At 35.8% G+C, this 22768-nt stretch overlaps 3 protein-coding genes and 1 pseudogene across 6 annotated transcripts; all 4 read right to left on the reverse strand.

Moving 5' to 3' along the window:
• Nucleotides 1-7742: 7742 nt before the first annotated feature.
• LOC124899408 lies at nt 7743-9178 on the reverse strand (annotated as a pseudogene).
• A 613-nt stretch (nt 9179-9791) lies between these two features.
• On the reverse strand, nt 9792-17747 carry LOC107873692 (pentatricopeptide repeat-containing protein At1g62670, mitochondrial). Of its 4 annotated transcripts, XM_047413456.1 has the most exons (3): nt 16020-17747; nt 14651-14713; nt 9792-10442 (listed from the first exon to the last, which is right to left on the reverse strand). In XM_047413456.1, the coding sequence occupies exon 1, from the start codon at nt 17717-17719 to the stop codon at nt 16169-16171; it is 1551 nt and encodes a 516-aa protein (XP_047269412.1). In that variant the 5' UTR covers nt 17720-17747; the 3' UTR covers nt 9792-10442; nt 14651-14713; nt 16020-16168. The 4 variants fall into 4 exon arrangements, with proteins under 4 accessions (XP_047269412.1, XP_047269414.1, XP_047269413.1 ...); XM_047413458.1 differs by lacking the exon at nt 14651-14713; XM_047413457.1 differs by lacking the exons at nt 9792-10442; nt 14651-14713 and adding an exon at nt 15395-15528.
• Nucleotides 11160-12074, reverse strand: LOC124899409. Its single transcript, XM_047414307.1, has 2 exons — nt 11775-12074; nt 11160-11486 (listed from the first exon to the last, which is right to left on the reverse strand). The coding sequence occupies exons 1-2, from the start codon at nt 12072-12074 to the stop codon at nt 11160-11162; spliced, it is 627 nt and encodes a 208-aa protein (XP_047270263.1).
• LOC107874533 (pentatricopeptide repeat-containing protein At1g64100-like) lies at nt 15231-15797 on the reverse strand (the record flags this gene model as incomplete). Its single annotated transcript, XM_047413459.1, has 1 exon — nt 15231-15797. A coding segment is annotated over one exon (429 nt), but the record flags the coding sequence as incomplete, so codon positions are not given.
• Nucleotides 17748-22768: the final 5021 nt, after the last annotated feature.

Raw genomic sequence — 22768 nt, forward strand, 5'->3', positions numbered from 1 at the left:
CAAATAACAAAACATGCATTCCAACTCTTTTCCATAAAACCATAATCTTTAATTCAATACAAGAGGGGGAGTTCATAATTTATGATCTCAAATAATTTAAAATCTCAATTCCATACATATACGTATACATGTAAATCAATTTAGGGGATAGGACCACAAGGTCAAAACAATAGTAACATTGAAACATTCGGAATATGAAATTTAAATATAGATTCCAAAAACCCCTTTGAGATTCATGCATAAAAAACTTAAAATCATGCTCTAATGGTTTAAAGCCCATGTAGTTTTTAGGATAAACCCCACGTACCTCTATGTCAGAAAATAATGGATGATCCTTGAAGCTTATGGATTGGGGATTCCAAATCTCTAATTATCTTTTAAAATCCATGGTTGAATCTTGAGTTATTTGGGGCTTTAGTTAGAAACCCTAGAGAGTGTTCTTGTGGACTTTTGATGAAAGTATGAGTAATATGGTGTTTTGGGATTGAAATCCCGTGTTTAAGCTGATAAGAGGGAGGAAAATACCCGAAATACCCTTAATGAGATGGGTTTAAAAGCTGAAATTCCAAGATGCGTGCAACAAAGCATGTGTTGCATGCTCTAGTCCGCCGGACTGGAGCATGCGTCGCATGGTGCCAGGAGTGGAATGGACCATACGACGTATGCTAATCGCATGATACTACTGGTTTGAGCATCCAAACGTGCCCTAAACGAGGTCTAAAAATTTTGAAACTTATCCGAGATGTACTATGAGCTTGTCCGATCGTAACGTAACTTGAAAATCAAAAAACGGATGTCGGGAAGGTCGAAAATAAAATCTCCAAAGATTGAGAGTTAAAAAATACGACTAAGTCTCTTTGACACTTAGAAAAATTTTCAAGTTTTTCACTCTATGAGCATGCTACTTACGAGATAACATATGAGGGATTTTTGCGGGGTGTCACAATGACGATCCGATTTATAGTTTGAAAATATGGGGTGTTACATAAATAATATTCTAAAATCAAGAGGTGTTGCAACATGAGAGGGAACGTAAATAATCATGCTCTCAATTCAATTAACAACTTAAACACATACATATATATATATATATAAGACTACAAATCTATTTAGGGGAAAGACCTCAAGACCAAATCAATATCATCAAAAGCTTTAAAAGCATGAATCTAATTATAAATTCAAAACTTTTTTTTTTTGTAAATTCATGATTTCTAAACCTTTAACATGATTAAGACAAATTTACCATGCCCATGTAGATTTAGGAAAACCCTTCATACCTTAGATTATCAGATCTGAAAGATGAAACCCGAGTATTGATTTATTTCCTTGAAATCTTGGTTTAGGAGTTAGGGATTTTTTTCTTGTTCTTAGGAAAGGGGGTATTTTTGGTGAACTAATGTTGAAGAAGATGGGCAAATACCTCCCTTTCTGGTGATATAAATCGTCCTTTGGATGTTTGGGGTTGAGGGGAAAGAACCAAAGTGACCCTTGACCCTTTAGAAGCTAAAACTACGGGGGAATAGCCCCCGGATCGCAACCCCTAGTTGGGTTAAGTAGCCCTCGCGACGCGACCCCTATTTGGGTCAAGCAGACTTCGCGTCGTGGGGCTATCGAGATCCCTCACTACCTCAGATGGCATAACTTTTCACTCAGTTATCGAATTTTGGGAAAATTGATATCGTTCGAAAGCTAATTCGAAGAGCTTTCATTTGATATATAGAAGGCCCTCTAGTTCGATATATACAAAGAGTTATGGCTGATTGAAGTTGATCCATGTTTTGACGCTCACTAAAACTTGAACGATAGGAAAACATTCAACTTATCCTTGAGTTAAGGGACCTCTATGATCACAATTCATGCTCAACTAGATTCACACACTACATAATTGATTAATACATGATATTTATATTAGATTTATGGTGTTTGGAACATCTACGAGTAGGAATGACGGTTTATGTTCTATTCCAAAATTTGGGTTGTTATATAATAATAATAATAATAATAATAATAATAATAATAATAATAATAAAAATAATTAGTCGTAGTAGTGGTAGTGGTATATTGATAGAAGCAATAGTAGTACGTAATATGTAGAAATAGTAGTAGTATTGATAGAAGCAATAGTAATACGTAATATGCAGAAATAGTAGTAGAATAATAGTAATAATAATAATAATAATAATAATAATAATAGTAGTAGTAGTAATAATAATAATAATAATAATAATAGTAGTAGTAGTAATAATAATAATAATAATAATAATAATAATAATAATAAGCAAAACGGCGTTGTTTTAACTTATAGAAGCAAAATGACGATGTTTTAAGTCCCAGATCAAAAGTACTCCCAATCATTCCTTTTAATGACGTGACACCATATGATTGGATTACATATCTACGTAGGCGCTAGTGAAACTCACGCATGGAGGTTGCAAAATCAGAAGTCATATTTGTTCAGGTTTTGAATAGTTAAAGGTCCTATTTGTGCACTATTAAAGTTTAAGGTCAAAGTTATAATTTGGTGTCAAGTTTAGGGTCACATTTATGTATTATGTCAATCTGCAATTCTTGTTTTTTTGTTCATTTGATCTAAAAAGAGCTCCGCTCACTCCTCCAAAGCAACACAATCCACTTAATAGGTTATCAGGGGTCGCCCAAGAAGTATTTACCCTTTATGCAGAGGACGTACCCCCATCAATCCATAGACTAACACCCCCACCAAAACTCACAAAAAAATCTACAAATCCTACCGTTTCGCTCATTTGACCTAAAAATGCTTTGTACTCCCTTTCAAAGTAACACAATCCACTTAATAGGTCGCCAGGGACCCATCCAAGAATTTTTTTCCAAAAATAAAGTCAGATTCCATCACCCTCATCCATCCATAGGCTAATATTCACCGAAAGTTGCAAAAAATCCGAAATTTCAGTCGTTTCGCTCATTTGACCACCTAAAGAAAAGCTCTGCCCTCTACTCCAAAGCAACACAACCCACTGAATAGGTTGTCAGGGGGCCGACCAAGAAGTTTTGACTGTAAATAATTTTGGAGGTCGCAGCCCATCAATCCATAGGCTAAAACCCATCGAAAGTTGCGAGAAATCTCCAATTTATGTCGTTTCGCTCATTTGATCAACAAAAAATTCTTCCACCCCCTCCAAAGTAAGCTAATCTATAGATTAGTTATCATGGACCCGCCCAAGAATTTTTATCCAAAAATAACGTTAGAGTCTGCAACACCCCCCCCCCCCAAACCATAAATTCATAGGCCAATATCCATTGAAACTAACCAAAAATCCATAATTTCTGCCTTTTCACTCATTTGACCTAAAAAAAAGCTTTGCCCACCCATCCAAAGCAATACGATCCATTTAATTGATCGTCATAGGCTCAATCGCCCGAAAATAAAGCAGGAGTTGGCACCCCCATCAATCCATGTGCTAGCACCCACCAAAATTTTCAAAAAAAATTGCAATTTCTGTAGTTTGGCTCATTTGACCTAAAAAAAGTTCCGCCTATCCCTCCAAAGCAACACTGTCCATTTTAATAGGTCGTCGGAAGCTCGCCCAAGAAATTCCGCCAAAAATAATTCCCGAGTCCGCGCCACCCAATCAATCTATAGGCTAACACCCACCGAAAGTCGTGGTATTAGTTTTATGCATATTTGATTAATGATATAAACTATTTCTGCGATAAATTTATACCATCAACAGAAATGGTTTAAATTTTAGGACAAACAACATAAATTCTGATTGTTTGGAGCTTAATTACAGAAAATCCTAATATTTTTCATAATTATTGAAAGTCTCAATTTTATTGTGTCTATCGAGATACATAATTATCTCACAATACATCTAGTGAAGATAAATTTTTTCCTTTGTAAATATACATAATTAGCCCCTGATACATTTTTTTTGATTTTTGACAAGTCGAGATACATAATACATTCAACAAAGATACATTTTTCTTTGTAAAGATACATAATTAGCTCCCAATATATTTTTTTCGATTTCGGGTCTTTAGACATACATAAGTAGCTCCCGATACATCCAATGAAGCTAAATAATTAGTTGAAATTTTTGTAATTGATTTGTAAGGATGAAAATTTCTGTAAATATAGTAGGTTAAGGTTATGTTTATTTTTTTTTTTTCTAAATTTTATCCTTGAAATATCTCAAACTTATCAATGGGATGTCTCATCTTATACCTCCTACCAAGTGACCCTTTAGTGATTGGACCCATGTTCATACAACAAATGAAATAATTTAATTTGGTGCAATTAAAAAATGAAATTTATAATATATATTACTTAATCAAGTGGCAACAATTATTTTACGTAATTGATTTGACAGGGTTATTTTTTCTTTCTACTTTTATACTTTTGACTTTGGTGAAAATGGGAATAATCAAAATATTCTCTGTTATGTTCCACAATAAAGTGATACTCTATCTCTGTTATTATATGAGACCCACGTCAAAGGTTCGACGTCAGCCATAAAGATTGATAAATGGTGTTACGTCAGCTAAAAAGGTTGACAAAAATATGCTAAAATTTAGTTAGGGGGCAATAGACCCTCGTGAAGTTGGAGTGTATCGTAACAAATTTGGTCATAATTCAGAGTACTAGATGCTTTACTCTTTTAAAAAAAAAAATCTAGCCAATCTTTATACAAGTAAAATGTTGAAAATGTGGGGGGAAAACAAATGCTCATCTATTCAATTTCTTTTAACATTCACAAATAGTTCAGTTGAGACTTTCATCAAATCACATTGGCCTCATCAAATCATGTTGCTTTAAAGTAATTTAATAATGTTTCTCTTTGTTAGTTGCACCTTTCTTGGCATCTAGCTTCACAGAAAGGTCTGCACGTCTTGCATTTATTGTCATATCGGGAGTTCCTCCATATGTTTTGCTCTACGTAAAATGGATAGTGGATTCCTCTTTGGCGATTTAGGAAGATGCCACGGTGATATGTCCACGCTGCTCTAACCGTATTTGAATGACTCCGAGCAACTGATTCTTCATCCCCATCCGAACTTTCCTGCATTAGACTTTGTGATCCAATCCCTCTAGGTGATTGCATTTCTAACGAGCTTCTCAATAGTCTGTTGCTTCACAGAAAATTAAGAAGCAAGAGTAGCAGAGTGCTTATATGCTCAAATTTCAACCTGAATATTGTCACTTCTTTCAAACTTCAGATCTATTGGCCATAAAAGTGCTAAGTTTTGCGTATAGTCAAACTATAACAAAGTAGATGGAATGGAGAGACTACTTATTTGACCTGATGACCATGTATACTTGCGTCTAGGTGAGATGACAACAATGAGAATTCCTTCATAAAATAACTTTGTAACTAGGGGTGTGCAAAAATCAAACTGATCGATAAATCGAATTGATAAAAATGTTATTGATTTATTGCTATTGGGTTATTGGATTAGCGGTTTTTTTAATGATTTTATAAAAAAAAATTATTGATTTATTGGTTCGGTTCGATTTTTTCTTATTGGGTTATTAGGTAATCCGATAACCCAATATATATATATATATTATATATATATATATATTTCTCTTAATTTCTCTTTAATTTCTAGAAATTAACAAACCTATTATTTCAATTATACAAACTCTTAATTTCTCCTAACAATATTTAGTTCAAACTTGATGGTTCTTGTAAATTAAAATACATCATGTATAATTTTTTGTTGCAACTAAGATTCGATTTTCTTCATGTTAGTTACTATTATTTCTATTTTATGAGTATTTTTTTATCGGTTAAACTGAAAGCCGAACTGTTAAGGACTAAAAAACAATAAACCAAAAATCGATAAAAAAATATCTTATTGATTTAGCATACTTAAAAATTGAAAATCGATAAATTGAACCGATAATATATAAAATCGAACCGAACCGACTGATGCACACCCCTATTTGTACCAAGCTGGGCATGATCAATTTTTATACTCTTCCTTGAGGGAGGTGTTAGATTATCATAAAGTTATGTTCACTTGTATATAATATTCTTATTGATTTCTATGGATTTAGAATTCTAGTTATCTTAGTTAGCATTTTCTTTACATGCGTTTAAATCATTGTATTCTTTGGATAATGGACAACCTATTCTCCGAAATTATCTTGTTCAGTAATACCTTTTAAAGCATAACATGTACTCTGCGAATTTTTTTCTTGACGAACGATTTTTTTTTTTCGATGTCAGGGTATTTTCTGACAATTTTTTTTTTTTTTTTTTACATAAAGTACTAAAGGATTAGGAAAAATGCTTTGTTTCTACCTTGAACTATAGAAGAAATTGTTTAGACACACCGGAACTTAAGGAGGGTCCTATTACCCCTGGACTAATTAAAATCATATTTTTGACAACCTTAGCGCCTACGTGAAACAAACGTGGTACATCAGTGAATCAACACACTAAAAGTCCATATAGGCGCACGTATGTTGAAAATAAAAGGATGAAAAAAATTTATGCCGAAATGCTAAAAGTAAAAGGGTGAAGAAATGGGTCCAGCTTGTCTACCACAAGTCTAAAAGGATACAGAAGAATAAGTTAATAAAAAAGATAAGCATTCAGTACCCCTTCAAACTTTGATCAAAGCTACTACGACACACATCAACTTCACAAGGGTTCTATTACCCCAAACTCAATTTTAACGTGTTTTTGTCATTCTTTTGTACTGACATGATACCCTTATTACAAAAAATGGGGCCCACATCAAAGGTTCCACGTCAGCTATAAAGGCTGACAAAAGATGCCACGTCAGCTAATAAAGGTTGACAAAAATATGTTAAAATTTAGTTCGGGGGTAATAGGACCCTGTAAAGTTAGAGTGTGTTGTAGCAAATTCGATCATAGTTCAAGCGGTACTCGATGTTTTACTCTTAAAAAAACTCTCAATACTTTAAACCACCGATGTGGGACTCCTACAACCCCTCCCCCCACGCCCAGGACTAGACATCTGAACAATATAAGATGGGGGGCTAACATCGAAAATAAATTAATTGTGCGGGCCTGGCTCTGATACCATGTTAAAATTGGTCTTAAGTCTAACTCACACCTCAAAAGCTAGCTTATGAGGAGGAAGATTGCCTAAGCCTTATAAGGAGACCAAGGACCCTTTAACCCACCGATGTGGGACTCCAACAGTTCACTTTATATTATTTCCTTCTTTTCATTTTGTTTGACATTATTTTCTTATTACATCGTAAAAATAATATTAACATTCTTATAATTTCTTAATTAAAAGCTTTATATTTACACAAATATTATGACATGGTTACTATTAGGACCAAATAATCAAACGTCATGCAGAAGCTAATGAAGCAAACCTCGAAAGAAGCCAAAGTCTACAAAGGAAAAAGAACAGAAGGTAATCAAAATTCTGAATTTATTATAATCTTACCTTTTGACCACTTAATGTTCAGCAAACAAATTTTGAAAGTTTTACCAACAGAAAGAAGAATTAAATTCCAAGATTATTAGAACAGTATGGGATTCAATTTCAATGTGGCCTTACCTGTCTGCCATTTTGCACATTGATTTGAGTAATGGAATCCAAGAATGCATACAGGATGTGTTTGTGTCACCCCAATACAACATACATCATTCGTGACGTGTGAAAACAAACAAATAAGCAAATGAAACTAATTATAAAAGTTTCTAAGTTTTCTAACGAGATAAGGCACAGGTACCCCTTAACTATATCCGAAGTTCCTATTACCCCTTCTAAACTCATTTTTTCTAATTATCTTAAGATTAATGTCGTGATGAATCAGGATCGTATCATATACTCATTGCAGGTGTAAGTGGTTGTGCCTATTCACTTTGGTGGCACATTGGAGGATCTATACAAGAGATAGCTGGTTCAATTGGAATATTAGTACTACTACTGAATGTCTTCTATGTTAAGTTGCTGATGAAAATGTTGAGCACCTATTTTTTAGGTCTCCATACTCGGCAGACATATTGCGCAGTCTCCTTGGTGCACATGAATTCAACCACCCTGCATCCCCAGCAGTTGAATGATGTAGTATCTTTTTCTACTTATTGCAGTGAACTCGCATGGTCAAGGGAGAAATTGATGGTGTATGAGCTTCAAAAGCTTTCTTCAATAACCTTTAGCTACCATGTTCCATCGACTACAACCAGCACACTAAAACTACATAGGGGGCTCTAGCTAAAAAATTGTGGAGAAAGATCAACGTAGAACATATAACTGCAGTTCTCCCAAGCAGAACGGTGGATCAGTACCCGGTTCTATATGAAGTTGATGCTGCTGCAGCTTCATCAATGGTCCAAATGGAATCAGTCATGCCGAACCTCCGTACTGCCACTGTCCTGTATATGAAGAGTTTCTCGATTGGGAAACTTTCTGGTCTCGTGTCCGGATGACTCTAACCCTTGGCAACTTCTGAGCTAGCAGCAAACACGCACCATAACTTGCTGAACAAGAAGACATCCAAACATACCGCATCGTCTCCAGCCCTGCAGCAATGACCAACAGCTTTGCCGCCGAAGGAGCAGTCTCTGATCTCCAAGGAGAGGCCTCGATATATGAAGAGCATCTCTAGAATCTCAGCATGGGCCCTGATGTTATATAACACACGATCTGTAAGGAGGCCAGAAAGGGAAAGTTGTCGCAATAACTTGCAGTGATGGACGATGGCCCCAAAATCAGCATCGGGCGGTCCAAGGATTAGGTAATCAGGAGATTGAGGCTTGACTAAACACACACAAAATCGGATCATGTTAGGACGGTTCCTTGTAATAGTAACTAAGGCAGCATTTGTCATTTTGCGGCAGAAGTATAGAACTGAGTGGAGCTTAGGGAAGCCCGCGGAGATAGCTACAAGGCCTCGCTCTGTCAAGGATACATTTGGTTCTTGCGCATAAGGAAATGCCCTAAGGTTGTCCTTACAATAGGTGCAATATCCTCAAGACCGATTTCGTCATCATAACTATGCACCTGCAGTCACATTCATATGCAAACTAAGATTAATACTTTTTTCACCTGTAAGGACAAAAGTACTAGAAAAAGAGTAATCTACAAAGAAAATATATTCTCTACATTTCTATTTATGCGTGTTACTTCCTTTTTAGCCTGTTAAAAAAAGAGCACATCTTTCTGTATTTAGTATGATTTTAACTCCAACATTGTCATTATACATTTAATGATACTCCTATGTAGGAATGGTATGGAAGGTCTAAGACCAGCAATTTTCTCTTGGAAATTTTTGCTTTTGCGACTAGACAACATGTTCATGAAGGTAGATGATTAATAACCATGATAAATTCTTCCATTTTATCACAAACACAGATATTGTATCTAGTCTCGAAAGTATCAAAAACGTATAAATCTATACAAAAGAAAAATCAAGCTAGAACTTACCCTCATCCGCTGCAACTTGTAAGACTGCCTGATCGTCTTACCAAGATCTGGGATTCGAATGGTAGCATGGCTTAAAACAAAAGATGTGTGGCTGTGGTGGACATGACATATAAGTGCAAAAATATGCTGGTACTGCATCCCAAAAGCATAATGCACATTTATCTGAACTCCATCAGGATCAGCCTGTATGCCAGGAAAGTAGGCCCCAGTAACAAAATTCAACCTACTGGATAACATGGTGAAATAATAGAGAAGAACCTGTTCTGGTGGTGCTCAAGACTTTCTTAGAACGGGATATTATTCGGGACAAGAATTGTAAGCTTGTCTTCTCCCGTCATCTCTTCAACATCTTGTGCGATCAATTTTTCAGATTGGAAGTAAATAAAACGATAAAAGAAACAGTGAAGAAGGTAATAACCAACAAAAACTCATATGATAGATTCACTTTCATGGTTGATCAAAGAGGAAATACTAGTTACAAAAACACTACAAGATAAAAAATCAAGAAATACTAGTACAACACCAAGCTCTTGACGCTAAGTGTAGCGCAACAAAGGTAAGAGGAGAAATTGAAAAGGCAATAAATAGAAAATGTTATCCAATCCATCTCCCCTTGACATGGAGGGAATTACACCCGATGACCTTAAAAAAAGGTGGCCTTGAAACTTTTAACCTCCAATTGCTCAAAGGACAAACCTTTCGAGGTGAAAGTCAAAACTTGTTGAACTTGAAGTTTTGCACATGGGACAAGTGTGGTGAAAAGTTCAAGACCATCCACTTCCACATCCATTCTTGTAAATCACCCCTAACATGTGACCGACTCTAGATTAAGCCCAAATGATCCAAAACTCATCAAAGTAAACTTGAAATAGAAAGCTATACAGGTAAGATCTCAAGATTTGACTGAAAATGTTCCTATTCATCCAAATCATAAGTTCTCCAACATCATAACGCCTATCATTTCAAAATATTGATGAAATAAATATAAGGCTTTCCAACCGTTCTTTGTTGTTGCTCCAATACCGACAAACAAATATATGAACCTGCAACATAACAAATAGGTCCATAAGTTTTCCGAAGAACAAAAGCAGAGAGAGAGTAATTAGCTATGGGTTCGGACGAAACCAATAGCATTTGCTTAGACCACATACTACTTGTGTCGGGAATTTCATTAAACATGTATGAATATTTAAGTGTGAGTCCAGTAACTAAGACAAGCTATTGGGTTCGGTGACAAATTCAAAACCCATAAACTTCAAATCCTATTGCAAGAGACCATTCAAATCCAACCAACTAAACATTGATGCATGAAATTCGAACTTGGAGAAACAGCGGAACACCAAATATGAGTCATCCCTCTTCCAAGCAGTAAAAGAAAGAATAATTTTGTCATTCTATGAACTTTATAAATCACGTAATCAACTTCAGAGAATTCAAACCAGCTCAAAACTAAAGACATGTTATGAAGAAAGGGCAGTAGTCTCTGTTCAGAATACAATGTGGTAAAACCAATCAGGTGAAAACCATATATATATATATATATATATTTGATATGGTAACAACTAGTTTTCTATTCCAGAACAATCAAACCTGCCACAAATGTTACAGGTTTCCATAGTTACAATTGTAGGCGAGTAACAAGAAGATCTTCAACCCTATAGCAAAAACTTATAATGAGCCTAAAACATCCATAACTGATTCTAGATCTTCCATGTACTCCTGTTTACACCAAAAATGAAATAAAACCATGCAATTCATCTTCACCTTCTGTATGTTGTTGCACTTGTTTTGGAAGCATCTGAGATTTCTTTCTTTCCACACGGACCACCAAATGCAGGTATGATTTTCCATCTTTCTTTGTGGCCAGATATACTAGCATAGCTGCTCCAAATTTTCAGTGTTTGTACTATCCTCTTTGGCATCACCCAGTGAAGTCCCTTCATGTTGATGAAGATTTTCCACAAATAACTAGTGATCCTACAATGTAGGAAGAGATGTGCGACTGTTTTATCCACTTCTTCGCATAGGAAGCATGTTGGATTTGGATTAAAACCTCTTTTCATTAGATTTTCCTTGGTAAGCACTGCCTGTTTAGTCAATAACCAAGTAAAACATGAAACTTTAAGGTGGATTTTTACTTTCCAAATTAGTTTCCAGGGCCAACTACCAACTTGATTGCTAAAAGTATTAAACTTCATGTATGCCTCCCGAGTATTGAATCTGCCTTGATTGTGATTCTGCCATACCAAACTGTCTTGTGAAGTGGTTGTTCCTTTGAATTGCTCCAGTGTTCTAAAGAACTCTACTAACCTTTGAATCTCCCAATCATTTAGTGGTCTTCTGAAGCTCAAATTCCATCTCTGGCTTGACCATACCTTTGTGACAGTGGCATTTTCCTGCTGGTTGAGGATGTAAATGTCAGGAAATAAATCTTTTAAAGTGCCTTGCTCCAGCCATCTATCATCCCAGAAGAAAACCTTCATGCCATTTTCCATCTTCATACCGCAGTTTTCTCTTAGTTTTGGCCATAAATTCCTGATAGCTCTCCAAAGGCCAACTCCGTAAGTGCTAGTGACCAACTTGGTAGTCCAGTGACCATCCATTTCATATTTCAGCTTGATTATGTCCTTCCATAAAGCTTGCTCTCCGGATGCAAATCTCCAAAGCCATTTCATCATAAGACATTGGATTTGGGTTTTCAAATTCCTTATCCCTAGTCCCCCACAAAGAAATAGGAAGGGATGGTTCTTTCATTCCATTGATAGAAGTCTAACAAGAAAAAGACTCTCTCTATTACTTTGAGAAGAGAATTGTTGGTTTGACCGACGAACTGCGTGGGAAAATAGACCTTCTTTCTTTGATTTGAAGCAAGATTTTTGGAAAGTAACAATTCTATTCAGTTTGCTTTCGGAAAACTTGCTGGTCGCGGATTAGTTCGTTTTGCGCCGCCAACGGCCCTATTTCCTTCCCAGAGAAAGTTCCTTCTTAGAGCATCGAGTCTTTGAATAACACCATTAGGAATAGGGAAAAGAGACATTATGTAAGTAGGCATGGAATCCAAAACACTGTTAAAAAGTGTAAGTTTTACCCCCAAAGAGAGGTATTGGATTTTCCACTTCACAAGTCTTCTTTCACATTTTTCCACTACCCCGTTCCATATATCTATTGACCTACTTTTGGCTTCCAGTGGCATGCCCAAGTATATAGTTGGTAGTTCACCAATTCTGCCCCGAGGGTCCTAGCCAATGAAGGTAGGCCGGTCACTTCATTAACGGGATACAAGAAGCTTTTATTCCAATTAATGTGTAGTCCTGAAATTGCCTCAAAGAGAACAAAAATGGTCCGGAGCATCATAAGCTGCTCTCTATTAGCATCACAGAAAATTAGTGTATCATCGGCATATTGCAAGTGAGTGATCTCTATGTCAATCCCCAATCGATTTGCAACTTTGACACCTTTCATCCAGGATTTTTCTTGGGCAATTTTTAGCATATCATTCAATCCCTCCATTGCAATGATGAATAAGAAAGGGGACAAAGGGTCTTCTTGTCTTAAGCCTCTCTGTGAAGAGAAAAAACCAGTAGGAGAACCATTAATTAAAATATAAAATTTCACAGTGCTAGTATAAAATTTCTCCCATCCATCTGCCACCAAAACCCCTTTTTGATAGGGTCTCCAGTAGGAAATTCCAATTAAGATGGTCATAAGATTTTTGTATATCCAGCTTTTCTTGAGTCCACACATTCATTTGCCATAAGAATGACATCCATTATTTGTTTTCCTTTGATGAAAGCTAGCTGTTGAGTATCCACCAACTTGTGCATCACTTTTTTTAGTCTTTCTGTTAGCATCTTAGAGATGATTTTATACAAACTACCAATTAAGCTGATGGGTCTAAAATCCGTTAACTCCTTTGCACCCATTTTTTGGGGGATCAAAGCCACATAGGTAGAGTTGAAGATTTTTTCAAAAACACATCTCTCATGGACATTTTGAATTGCAGCAACTACCTGCTCACTTACTACCTCCTAACAGTGAACATAAAATGCCATGGTGTATCCATCAGGCCAGGAGCTTTGTCTCCAGCACAAAGTTTCACACTTTCCCAAATCTCCTGACTACTAAAGTCTTCTTGCAGCAGTATCTCTTCCACAGAGATTCTATTGCCTTCCTTGAAACCACCAGAAGGTCTCCATACCTTAGTCTCTAAATATAATTTCTAATAAAAGTCAACAATTTCCCTTTTTATAGTTTCGGGATTTCTACTAGCTTCTCCACCCACATTTAGCTCTTCTATGTTACTATATCTTCTGGGTGAGTTAGCAGGTGGAAGAGAACTTGGTGTTGTTGTCTCCCTGTTTTAACCAGTTAAACCTTGATCTTTGCCTCCATGCTATCCCCTCATGCTTGGCTATGTTTTCAAACTCAATTAGGAGTCCAGCTTTCACATGGATCTCTTCTTCACTAAGAGGTCTTTGGTCTTCTTTTTCTTCTAATTCTACAAGATGGATGAGGATACTCTGTTTTTGCATTGCTAGATTTCCTTGGATGGTTTTGCTCCACTCTCTCAATTTATCTTTTAGAGCTTTCAACTTGAAGGCTAGGATGTAGTCTGGCCTTCCTTCACACACAAATGATTTCCACCATTCTTTGATTCTATCCAAAAAACCCATTGTATGCAACCACCAATTCTCGAATTAGAAATACGACCTTACCAGTTCCCAGTTCCCACTATGAAGCATTATAGGTGTGTGATCAGAAGTAACCTTGTGAAGGATTGACTGTTTGATGTTTCTGAACCCCTCGTCCCACTCATTAGATACTAGAAAGCTATCTAACCTTGCTGCTATGTCGTGTCTATCCCCTTTCCTCCAAGTATAGTTTCCCCCTACAAGATGAGGGTCCAACAAATTCATATCCTCAATAAAGTCGGAAAAATCAGTCATTGCCCTCGTGATTCTAAAGCAATTCTTCTTTTCCGAAGGAAATCTAACCGTGTTGAAATCTCCACAGACTACCCAAGGGCCAGTAAAAAGTCCTCTAGCTGCTCCAATTTCCCACCACACTTCTTCTCTTTCTACTCTGTTATTAGGTGCATAGACTCCAGAGAGAAACCAAGTAAAATCTCGATTCATTCCAGTGAACTTACAGGATATAGAAGACGCTCCCACACTACTTACTTCTCCTTTCCATGTTTTCCCAGCCCACAGAATTAATATGCCTCCTCTGGTTCCATTAGCTTCAAATTTACCTCTTCTGTCAAAAAGTCCGCAATGTCCGTTACTTGGATAATCTTCCCAGTTCTATGACTTTCCTGATGTAATCAAATTCAAGAAAGTTAATGAGAGAGAGGAGGGGACAAAGAAATTACAAAGAGCATTTGGTTGTAATACATTACATATGTCTAACTATGACCAACTATTTATGTCGGCGTCCAATAAATCATCTTGCAAAACTAGACAGCAGAAAAAAGAGATTTAAAACTTTCCGGCCAACACGTATCTGTATTGTCAGCTGAAAAATCATAGACATCAGATATATATATATACCCTATCATATTTGAACAAGTTCTATTTAATTTCATGAAAGTTACAAATATTCATACTATAGGGGTTGAGTTAGAAAGATTTTCCAAAATATTTTCTATGTTACAGGCAGCTGTTATTGAATCTCAAAGTGATGGAAAATAATAGTACATAAAAGGAAACTAAACTTATAATATAGACACATAAAGGGATCTCATATTATTACTCATATTAAGAGTGCATTGACATGATGTCAAGATAAATAAGAGTAGAAAAACAACCAAAGTGTCAAAAGTGATATTCCTCCTCTGAAGCCTGCCCGGAAAGCTCAAGTGGTGTTCTAATTGCCATTTTTCAACTTCTGCAACTGCATTGTATGCCATTGCTCATGCAGGGACAAAAGAAAATGGTATAATAACCAAATAAACCAACTGAAAGATATATTCACTTCTTATTTTTGGAGTGAAGCTCTGGTATCATGTTAACGACGGAAGGATTCTCCCTTGCAATGTTTATCAAAAGTCGAGTTGTAGTTGCATCAAACAAGAAGCCCCTTCCACCCATTTCCTTCATGAAAGATGCCATTTCACTAATTTTATTGCACCTGAGAAATCCTTGCACAATAACATTGTAAGTTTCATTGCTTAGAGGACAACCATTGTCTTCCATTTTTCTTAGAATACCTTTAACTTCATCAAACAACCCTTCAAGACAAAACCCATTTATCATTACAGTGTATGTTCTCACATCCGGAAGCAATTCAATGGAAGAAAGCTTCTCAAAAATAGCATGAGCTTCGTCGAGTTTACTATTTTTGCACAATCCATTAATGACAACACTGTAAAACACAAATGTTTTTTCTATTTGGGAGGGTTACTCAGAAACATGAACATTTTGATGTTCCTGAAGATAACTAAATAGCACTGAAAATGATATTACTACACTTATAATTTGTACACATAGGGGAACTCACCATTATTCCTTTTTTTAAAAGATCATTATTGGTCACCATTTTTTCTCATATTAAGAGTGCAATAACATTTGAATTGTAAGAAAAAGAAGAATGATAAAAAAGAGTAATCAAAATTGATGTACCTCCTCAATACGGCTGCCTAGAAAGCTCAAGCAATGCTCTATTTGTCATCACCTTTTGCAATTGCATTGGATGCCATATCTTTTGTAGGGATGAAAGGAAATTGTATCACAGTGATAGCATAGCCCAATAAACCAACCAAAACAAATATTCAATAGTTATTTTTCGAGTGAAGCTCTGGTATCATGTCAAGGACAGAAGGATTCTCCCTTACTACGTTTAGCAAAAATCCAGCTGTACTTGCATCAAAAGAGAAGCCCCTATCAGCCATTTCCTTCATAAAAGTTCTCATTTCACTAAATTTGCTCCACTTGAGAAATCCTTGCACAAACACATTGTAAGTGACATTGTTTGGCAAACAACGATTCTTCTCCATTTTTCTTAGCATACTTTTAGCTTCATCTAACAATCCTTGTATACAAAATCCAGTTATCATTGTATTGTATGTTCTCACATCCGGAGGCAATCCAATCAAAGAAAGATTCTCAAAAACAGACTGAGCTTCATCCAGTTTACCATTTTTGCACAATCCATTAATGACAACATTGTAAAGTTCAATATCAGTATCTTCTCTATTTATTTTCAACTTATTAAAGAGTGACATAGCCTCTTCAACAAGTCCATACCTAAAATAAACTTCAACAAGTCCATACCTAAAATAACCTTTGAGCAATGTACGATGAGTGGATGAATTAGGTACAGGCCCCCTAGATAGCATCTCGGCATAAACTCGTTTTGCATCGCCAATTCTTCCAACAACAAACAGACCTTGCAAGATAGTATTGTAGGTAACAGTATTAGGTTTTGATCCCCTTTGAGAAATTTCACCAAGCAATTGCATGGCCTTGGCCACTTTCTTTTTCTTACCGTATCCATTTATTAGTACGTTATAGCTAATAATGTCAGGTTCAATGCACTTATCTATCATTATATCAAAAATTCTCCTTGCTCTATCCACTTGACCACGCAAACAATATCCATCCATTATCGCATTGTAGGTGATTATATCAGGCTCTACACCCTTTCCGACCCTGCATTTCATTCCTTCCTCGGCATCTTCCACTTTCCCTTCTTTGCATAGTCCATCTATTAGTATGTTGAAGGTATTGACATTTGGATAAATATTAAGATTCACCATCTCAGAGAACAAAGTCTTAAACTTTTCCCACAGACCAAGTTTACACAAACCATCAATTAATGAATTATATGTGACTCTGTCTGGAGGAATGTTTTTCTGCTTCATCTCATTCAGCAGGTTGATAGCAGCATCTAAGTTTCTATCTTTACAAAGGGCATCTATGACAATGTTGTACTTAAATGTGTCGGGCTTAGTGCTCCCTTGTTCCATTAAATGAAGCAAACTTAAAGTCTTCTCAGTATGTCCCCTTTTGCTGAGTCCATTCATGACGGTTCCATACATGACTTCATTCGGCTCAAGGATCTTCTCTCTCACCAATTTTTTGAACAAGACAACTGCATCTGTGACTTTATTTTCAGCAAATAATTCCCTTAGAGTGGTAAAGGTGACAACATTCAGTGGAATGCCACTCTTCAAGTGAATGGGTAACAGCGAAAATGCACAATCAACACGATGCATCAAGCAATAATTATTAATCAAAATATTCAACATGAATTCATTAATTGGGATACCTAATATCCGCATTTCTCGAAAAAGAGAAACGACTGAAGGAAGAGGACTCATTCATTCGATGGAAGAGACTAACAGCATCATCTAAGCACTTTACCTCATTCTCAACATTGATGGTTACCCCAACTTTACCCTTTACTGAAGAATAACATCTAATTGCGGAAGAAGAGAGGGAATACAATTGTTGTATTTACCTGGTAAAGGCCCAAAATAATACATATTTTTTCAATTGATGCACTAATAGTCCTTTTTTTTAAAAAGTGGTGCATTTTTAGTCATCACCCCAACACTGTTAATTTTTTTTAACATCAGCCAATTACCTTTCTATCACACTATTTTTTTTCCTCCAAAAAAAACCTCACCTACAAAATGTTGCTGACAAGGGCTTGAATCAATTTGAGCCTTGAGATTTTCTGTGTCACTAGTCACTATGATTTTTATTTAGTCATAAGGGCATAAGTTCTTGGGGTTCTCATGAGTTCATGGACTGAATGCACAATCAATGAGGGAGGAAAAAATATATTCCCATAAACACAAGAACTCCGAGATCAGCCTCTTCATCAACAGCTGGCCGACAAGGACGAACCAAGTATATTTGGGTTGCACACCATAAGTAGTATAAGGAAGCAATTACCAACATCAGCGTGACAGAGTTGATAACTCAGAGCTTGAGCAGTTTCAGTGGATAGGGAAGCAATTACCAACATCTGACAGAGTTGATAACTCGGAACTTGAGCAGTTTCAGTGGCTTCACGCTGCAAGATAGTTGCGACCCAAAAATGACACGTTAACGACAGAGCAAGCAACTGAAACGAAAGTAAAATATCATTGACTAATCCATCAGTAAAACCTACTTTTATGATGATGTTCCTATCCCAGAATCTCTTCAAGTGGAACGTTTCACAAATGTGACATTTAATCACCTCAAAGAAGTTAAATCGGAAGGTTTTGTAGTCTAAGGCTGAGTTGCAGCGTATAAAGCTTCTCTTAGCCAAAATCTTCGATGTTGATGAAAATTCTAACCAACCTCTACTAACCTACTGAAGGATCTGGCATCACCTAACATAGAAGTTGACGTCATCTTTTATCTTCATGAATCTTATCAGACCATGAAATTAATAGATTGAAACAATTGTTGATGCAGTGATACAGAGAAGTCTGAATTGTTAATGCAGCATCGATGCCTCAAGACTTATTTGATGTGTTTTTGCATTGATTTCCCTTGCCTAATGGTGATCGTGTTTACTTGATATGAACATGAGGAGGCTTCTGTTAAAAAAATTCACAGTTAGGGTGTTAAGCTGAAAGGCAAATTCTACAGGGTGGTAGTCCGTCCGGCCTTGTTGTATGGAGCGGAGTGTTGGCCAGTTAAGAACTCCCACATCCAAAAAATGAAGGTGGCAGAAATGCGGATGTTGCGCTGGATGTGTGGGCTAACTAGAGGGGATAGAGTGCGGAATGAGACTATCCGGGAGAAGGTTGGTGTGACTCTAGTGGAGTGCAAGATGCGGGAAGCCCGATTGAGATGGCTCAGACACGTGAAGAGGAGGGGCATGGATGCCCCGGTTCGTAGGTGTGGGAGGCTAGCGTTGGATGGTTTTAGGCGGGGTAGGGGTAGGCCGAAGAAGTACTGGGGTGAGGTGATTAGGCGGGACATGGAGCAGTTACAGCTCACCGAGGACATGACCCTAGATAGGAAGGTTTGGAGGACGCGAATTAGGGCAGAAGACTAGGGCCGATTTGGGTTGCTAGTGTAGAGAATTACTTGGTGGGGATTTTATTCTTGTTATGATTCCGTGTTCCATGTTTTATTACGAATCTGTGTGCTTTCCTCTGTTTTCTAATACTTATGGGTGCCGTATTTATGTTATGTTATGTAATCTAGTTCTGTGCTCTACTATGAGTTTGTGTGGTATCTCGTGACTTGAGCCGGGGGTCTATCGGAAATAGCCTTTCTACTTCTTTAAAGGTAGAGGTATGGACTGCGTACATCTTACCCCCAGACCCCACTAGGTGGGAATACACTGGGTTTGTTGTTGTTTTTAAACAAAAAGGACTATTAGTGCACCAATTAAGACAATATGTATTATTTTGTGTCTAAAGTAAAGATAATGGATGATTTTGGGCCTTTACTCTATTTACGCAAAGAAAATCCCCTCATCTCTAAAATTGAACTTGGGTGCCCTAACTTTGTGTTAATAAATAAAGTTGTGGAGAACTTTTGTGCTAGTTGAGAGTGAGACTAAGGCGTTATTTGGGCATCAATATTATTTAATTTTTTTTTTAAGTTAAATTTCAAAAAATGGGGGCATTTGTGCATAAATATTATTTATTTATTTTTTTAAGTTCAAATAATGTGTTTGGCGTAAAATTTTGATAAAATAAATTATTTTCACCTTTTTAACTTCAAATTAATCATAAAATTTAAAAATAAAATATATACACATATCTGAATCTTGCTTTCTAAGGTTAGTCAATAGAGAAAAAATATTATAAAAATGAGAGATGTTATTTGTGTATAATCCACGAGTCTTTTATCAAATCAAGAAGTAAATTTGGAGTGATCGAAACAACAACATCAACTTCGAATCAATACACTTTCATAATAGGCTACACAATTGAGTGTCAACCTTCTCTCATTCAACCTTATCTTTTTCATCAACGTCATTAGCCTGTTTAATCAAATGATCCTGAACAAAGGAAGATCAAGATAATTAGTTCGCACTATCTATCAAGGGTTCAGTGGTGATGGAGTAGTTTAGGTGGCTGAAAATCACAAGTTTATTAAAATATATGAACTAATGGACATAATGTATCCGAATATAAAAAAAATTGGCAATTGCAGAATTCTGGAAGTAAAAAGTTACTGAAAGTCAAATTTTAAAAAATCTGCAATCACAAGAATCTGAAAGCAAAATGTTTACTGAAATTTGAATCTGAAAAAAATCTGCAATCATAGGAATCTTGAGCAAATAATTGACTGCAAATTGAAAGAAAATGAACTGGAGAGTTTTGTCTACAAGAATCTAGAAAAAAATTTAGATCTGTCTATTGAAATCTGACAGCTTCGATCGATGCGTGAAATGACTAGTGATGACGAAGTTGTCTGGATTTTGCTCGCGTCGTTGGTCCAAGTCTCAGAATGGTGTTGGTTTGATCACAACACCTCCAAAAATAGAGATCTGCTTGAACAATCAAGAAAAATAGTTTAAAAAAAAAAAGTTTGAATATTAAACTATTTTTTTTGTTGTAGAAATATTTTGGTATAATTGATCAAACCATGTTGCAAAAGAAATTTTTTTTTAGAAAAATCGGACTTAGACTTAATGGTCTATTAGATTATGCAAGAACAATTAGAAAATGCCAAAGTTTATAAGGCCAGAAATGTGGCAAGATTTTCTTCACTATTAGAATAACAAATAGAATAACAAAGAATACCAAAAATTGCAGAAAAAAAGAAGTTAAACCAAAGCATCAGGATGACTCTCCACAGAATGCAGGAGCTATCGTTAGATTGTTATTGATGATAAAATGGTACGTAAATTTTATCAATTTAAATGTTTATTTCTATTTTAATTTTTTGCTTTGGAAGATTTATAATTTTATCATGTACAGAAAAAAAATTGGGTAGGAACGTAACACAACATGAGTTATTCATGGAGACCCACATAAAAAAAAAAAACTCAACGAATGAAGATGTGTAGGTTAAACCACATGCAAAAGCTACCCATGTAAGAACTACATTCGTACTTATAACTTTTTTTTAGTGAAGTTGATATTATTTAAATATGAATAGTTTAGTGTCTTTTTATTATTTTTTATTTACTTTAAATATAGAACAAAGATAAGCTAAAAATTAATGATTATGTAGTACTCAGTCTCCTAAAAGTTAGCGAACCCAATGCCTCAAGATATAGAGGAGGAGTACTTACCACAATGTGCGGGTTCTCTGATTAGAAATGTAGCCTATGGCTACTCAAGAAAATGCTTAACAGAGAATATTAGGTCTTTCCATTATGGATCCTCCTCTACCCGCTACTTAAGAAAATGCTTAACGGAGAATTTTAGGTCTTCCCATTGTGGATCCTCCTCTACCTCACTAGTTAGTAGAGAAATCGTTATTTTGTTACAAAATATGATTTCTCGTCTCTTTAAAGAACTTGTTGCAGCGACTGAAAGCGAGGAGAAAGAAGACAAAAGTGTTGCGCAAATGAAAATAATACAAGAGCATTAATAATTTTCTTCAGTTTTCATGAATTCTTCCTTTTAAAGATGCCCTTTGGACTATGAGGCCCAGGTCCACTTGAGGATTACACTGCAGAGAAAGAAGAAGAGGAAGAAGAAGAGAAAGAGGAGGAGGATGGGGACGAGGATGATGAGGATAGGTTGTAGCTTACTATTTTATATGTTTTGGTGGTTTGTAGTTTATTTTTGATTCGTAAATTTTGATGTATGAACGCTTTGATTTTGATGTTTGAATGGTTTATATCTGAACTGGTGGGCTATAATAGTTGTATATAGAAGGTTGATTTTAAAAATGCAGTATATATGTTGCCCTTTTTTTTAAAACAAAATTATCAAAAATTTCAACCACCTATGATCGACGTGTATATATATATATATATATATATATATATATATATATATATATATATATATGAGCGATATACTTATAACTCATTTGCAGGAGTTTGCAAAAAAATCTTTGTTTTATCAAAAGAAGAGTATTTTTGAGCTAGAACAAGAAATCTGGCATCTAGAGTTCAAACTAGAATACAATTTGTTTAAATGAATAACAAAGACATCTTAGAAAAGATTTTAGAAAAACTGGATGATCTTTTAGATATACAAAAACATGTATATATATAGACGTAGTATAGGCAGCTTTATCAGTTTTTAATCCTTTTTGTGAAATTTCACCAAGTAATTACGTAGTCCATCTATCAATATGATGAAGGTGAGCTCATCTGGATAAATGCTAAGATCCATCATTTCACAGAACAACGTCTTAATTTTTTTCCACTGATCAAACATACGTAAATCATAAATTATTGAACTATATCTGACTATGTAGGAGGAATTCCGTTATGTTAATGTAAAAAG

Source organism: Capsicum annuum, chromosome 6 (assembly GCF_002878395.1).
Source record: "Capsicum annuum cultivar UCD-10X-F1 chromosome 6, UCD10Xv1.1, whole genome shotgun sequence".
In the NCBI taxonomy this organism is placed as follows: Eukaryota; Viridiplantae; Streptophyta; class Magnoliopsida; order Solanales; family Solanaceae; genus Capsicum; species Capsicum annuum.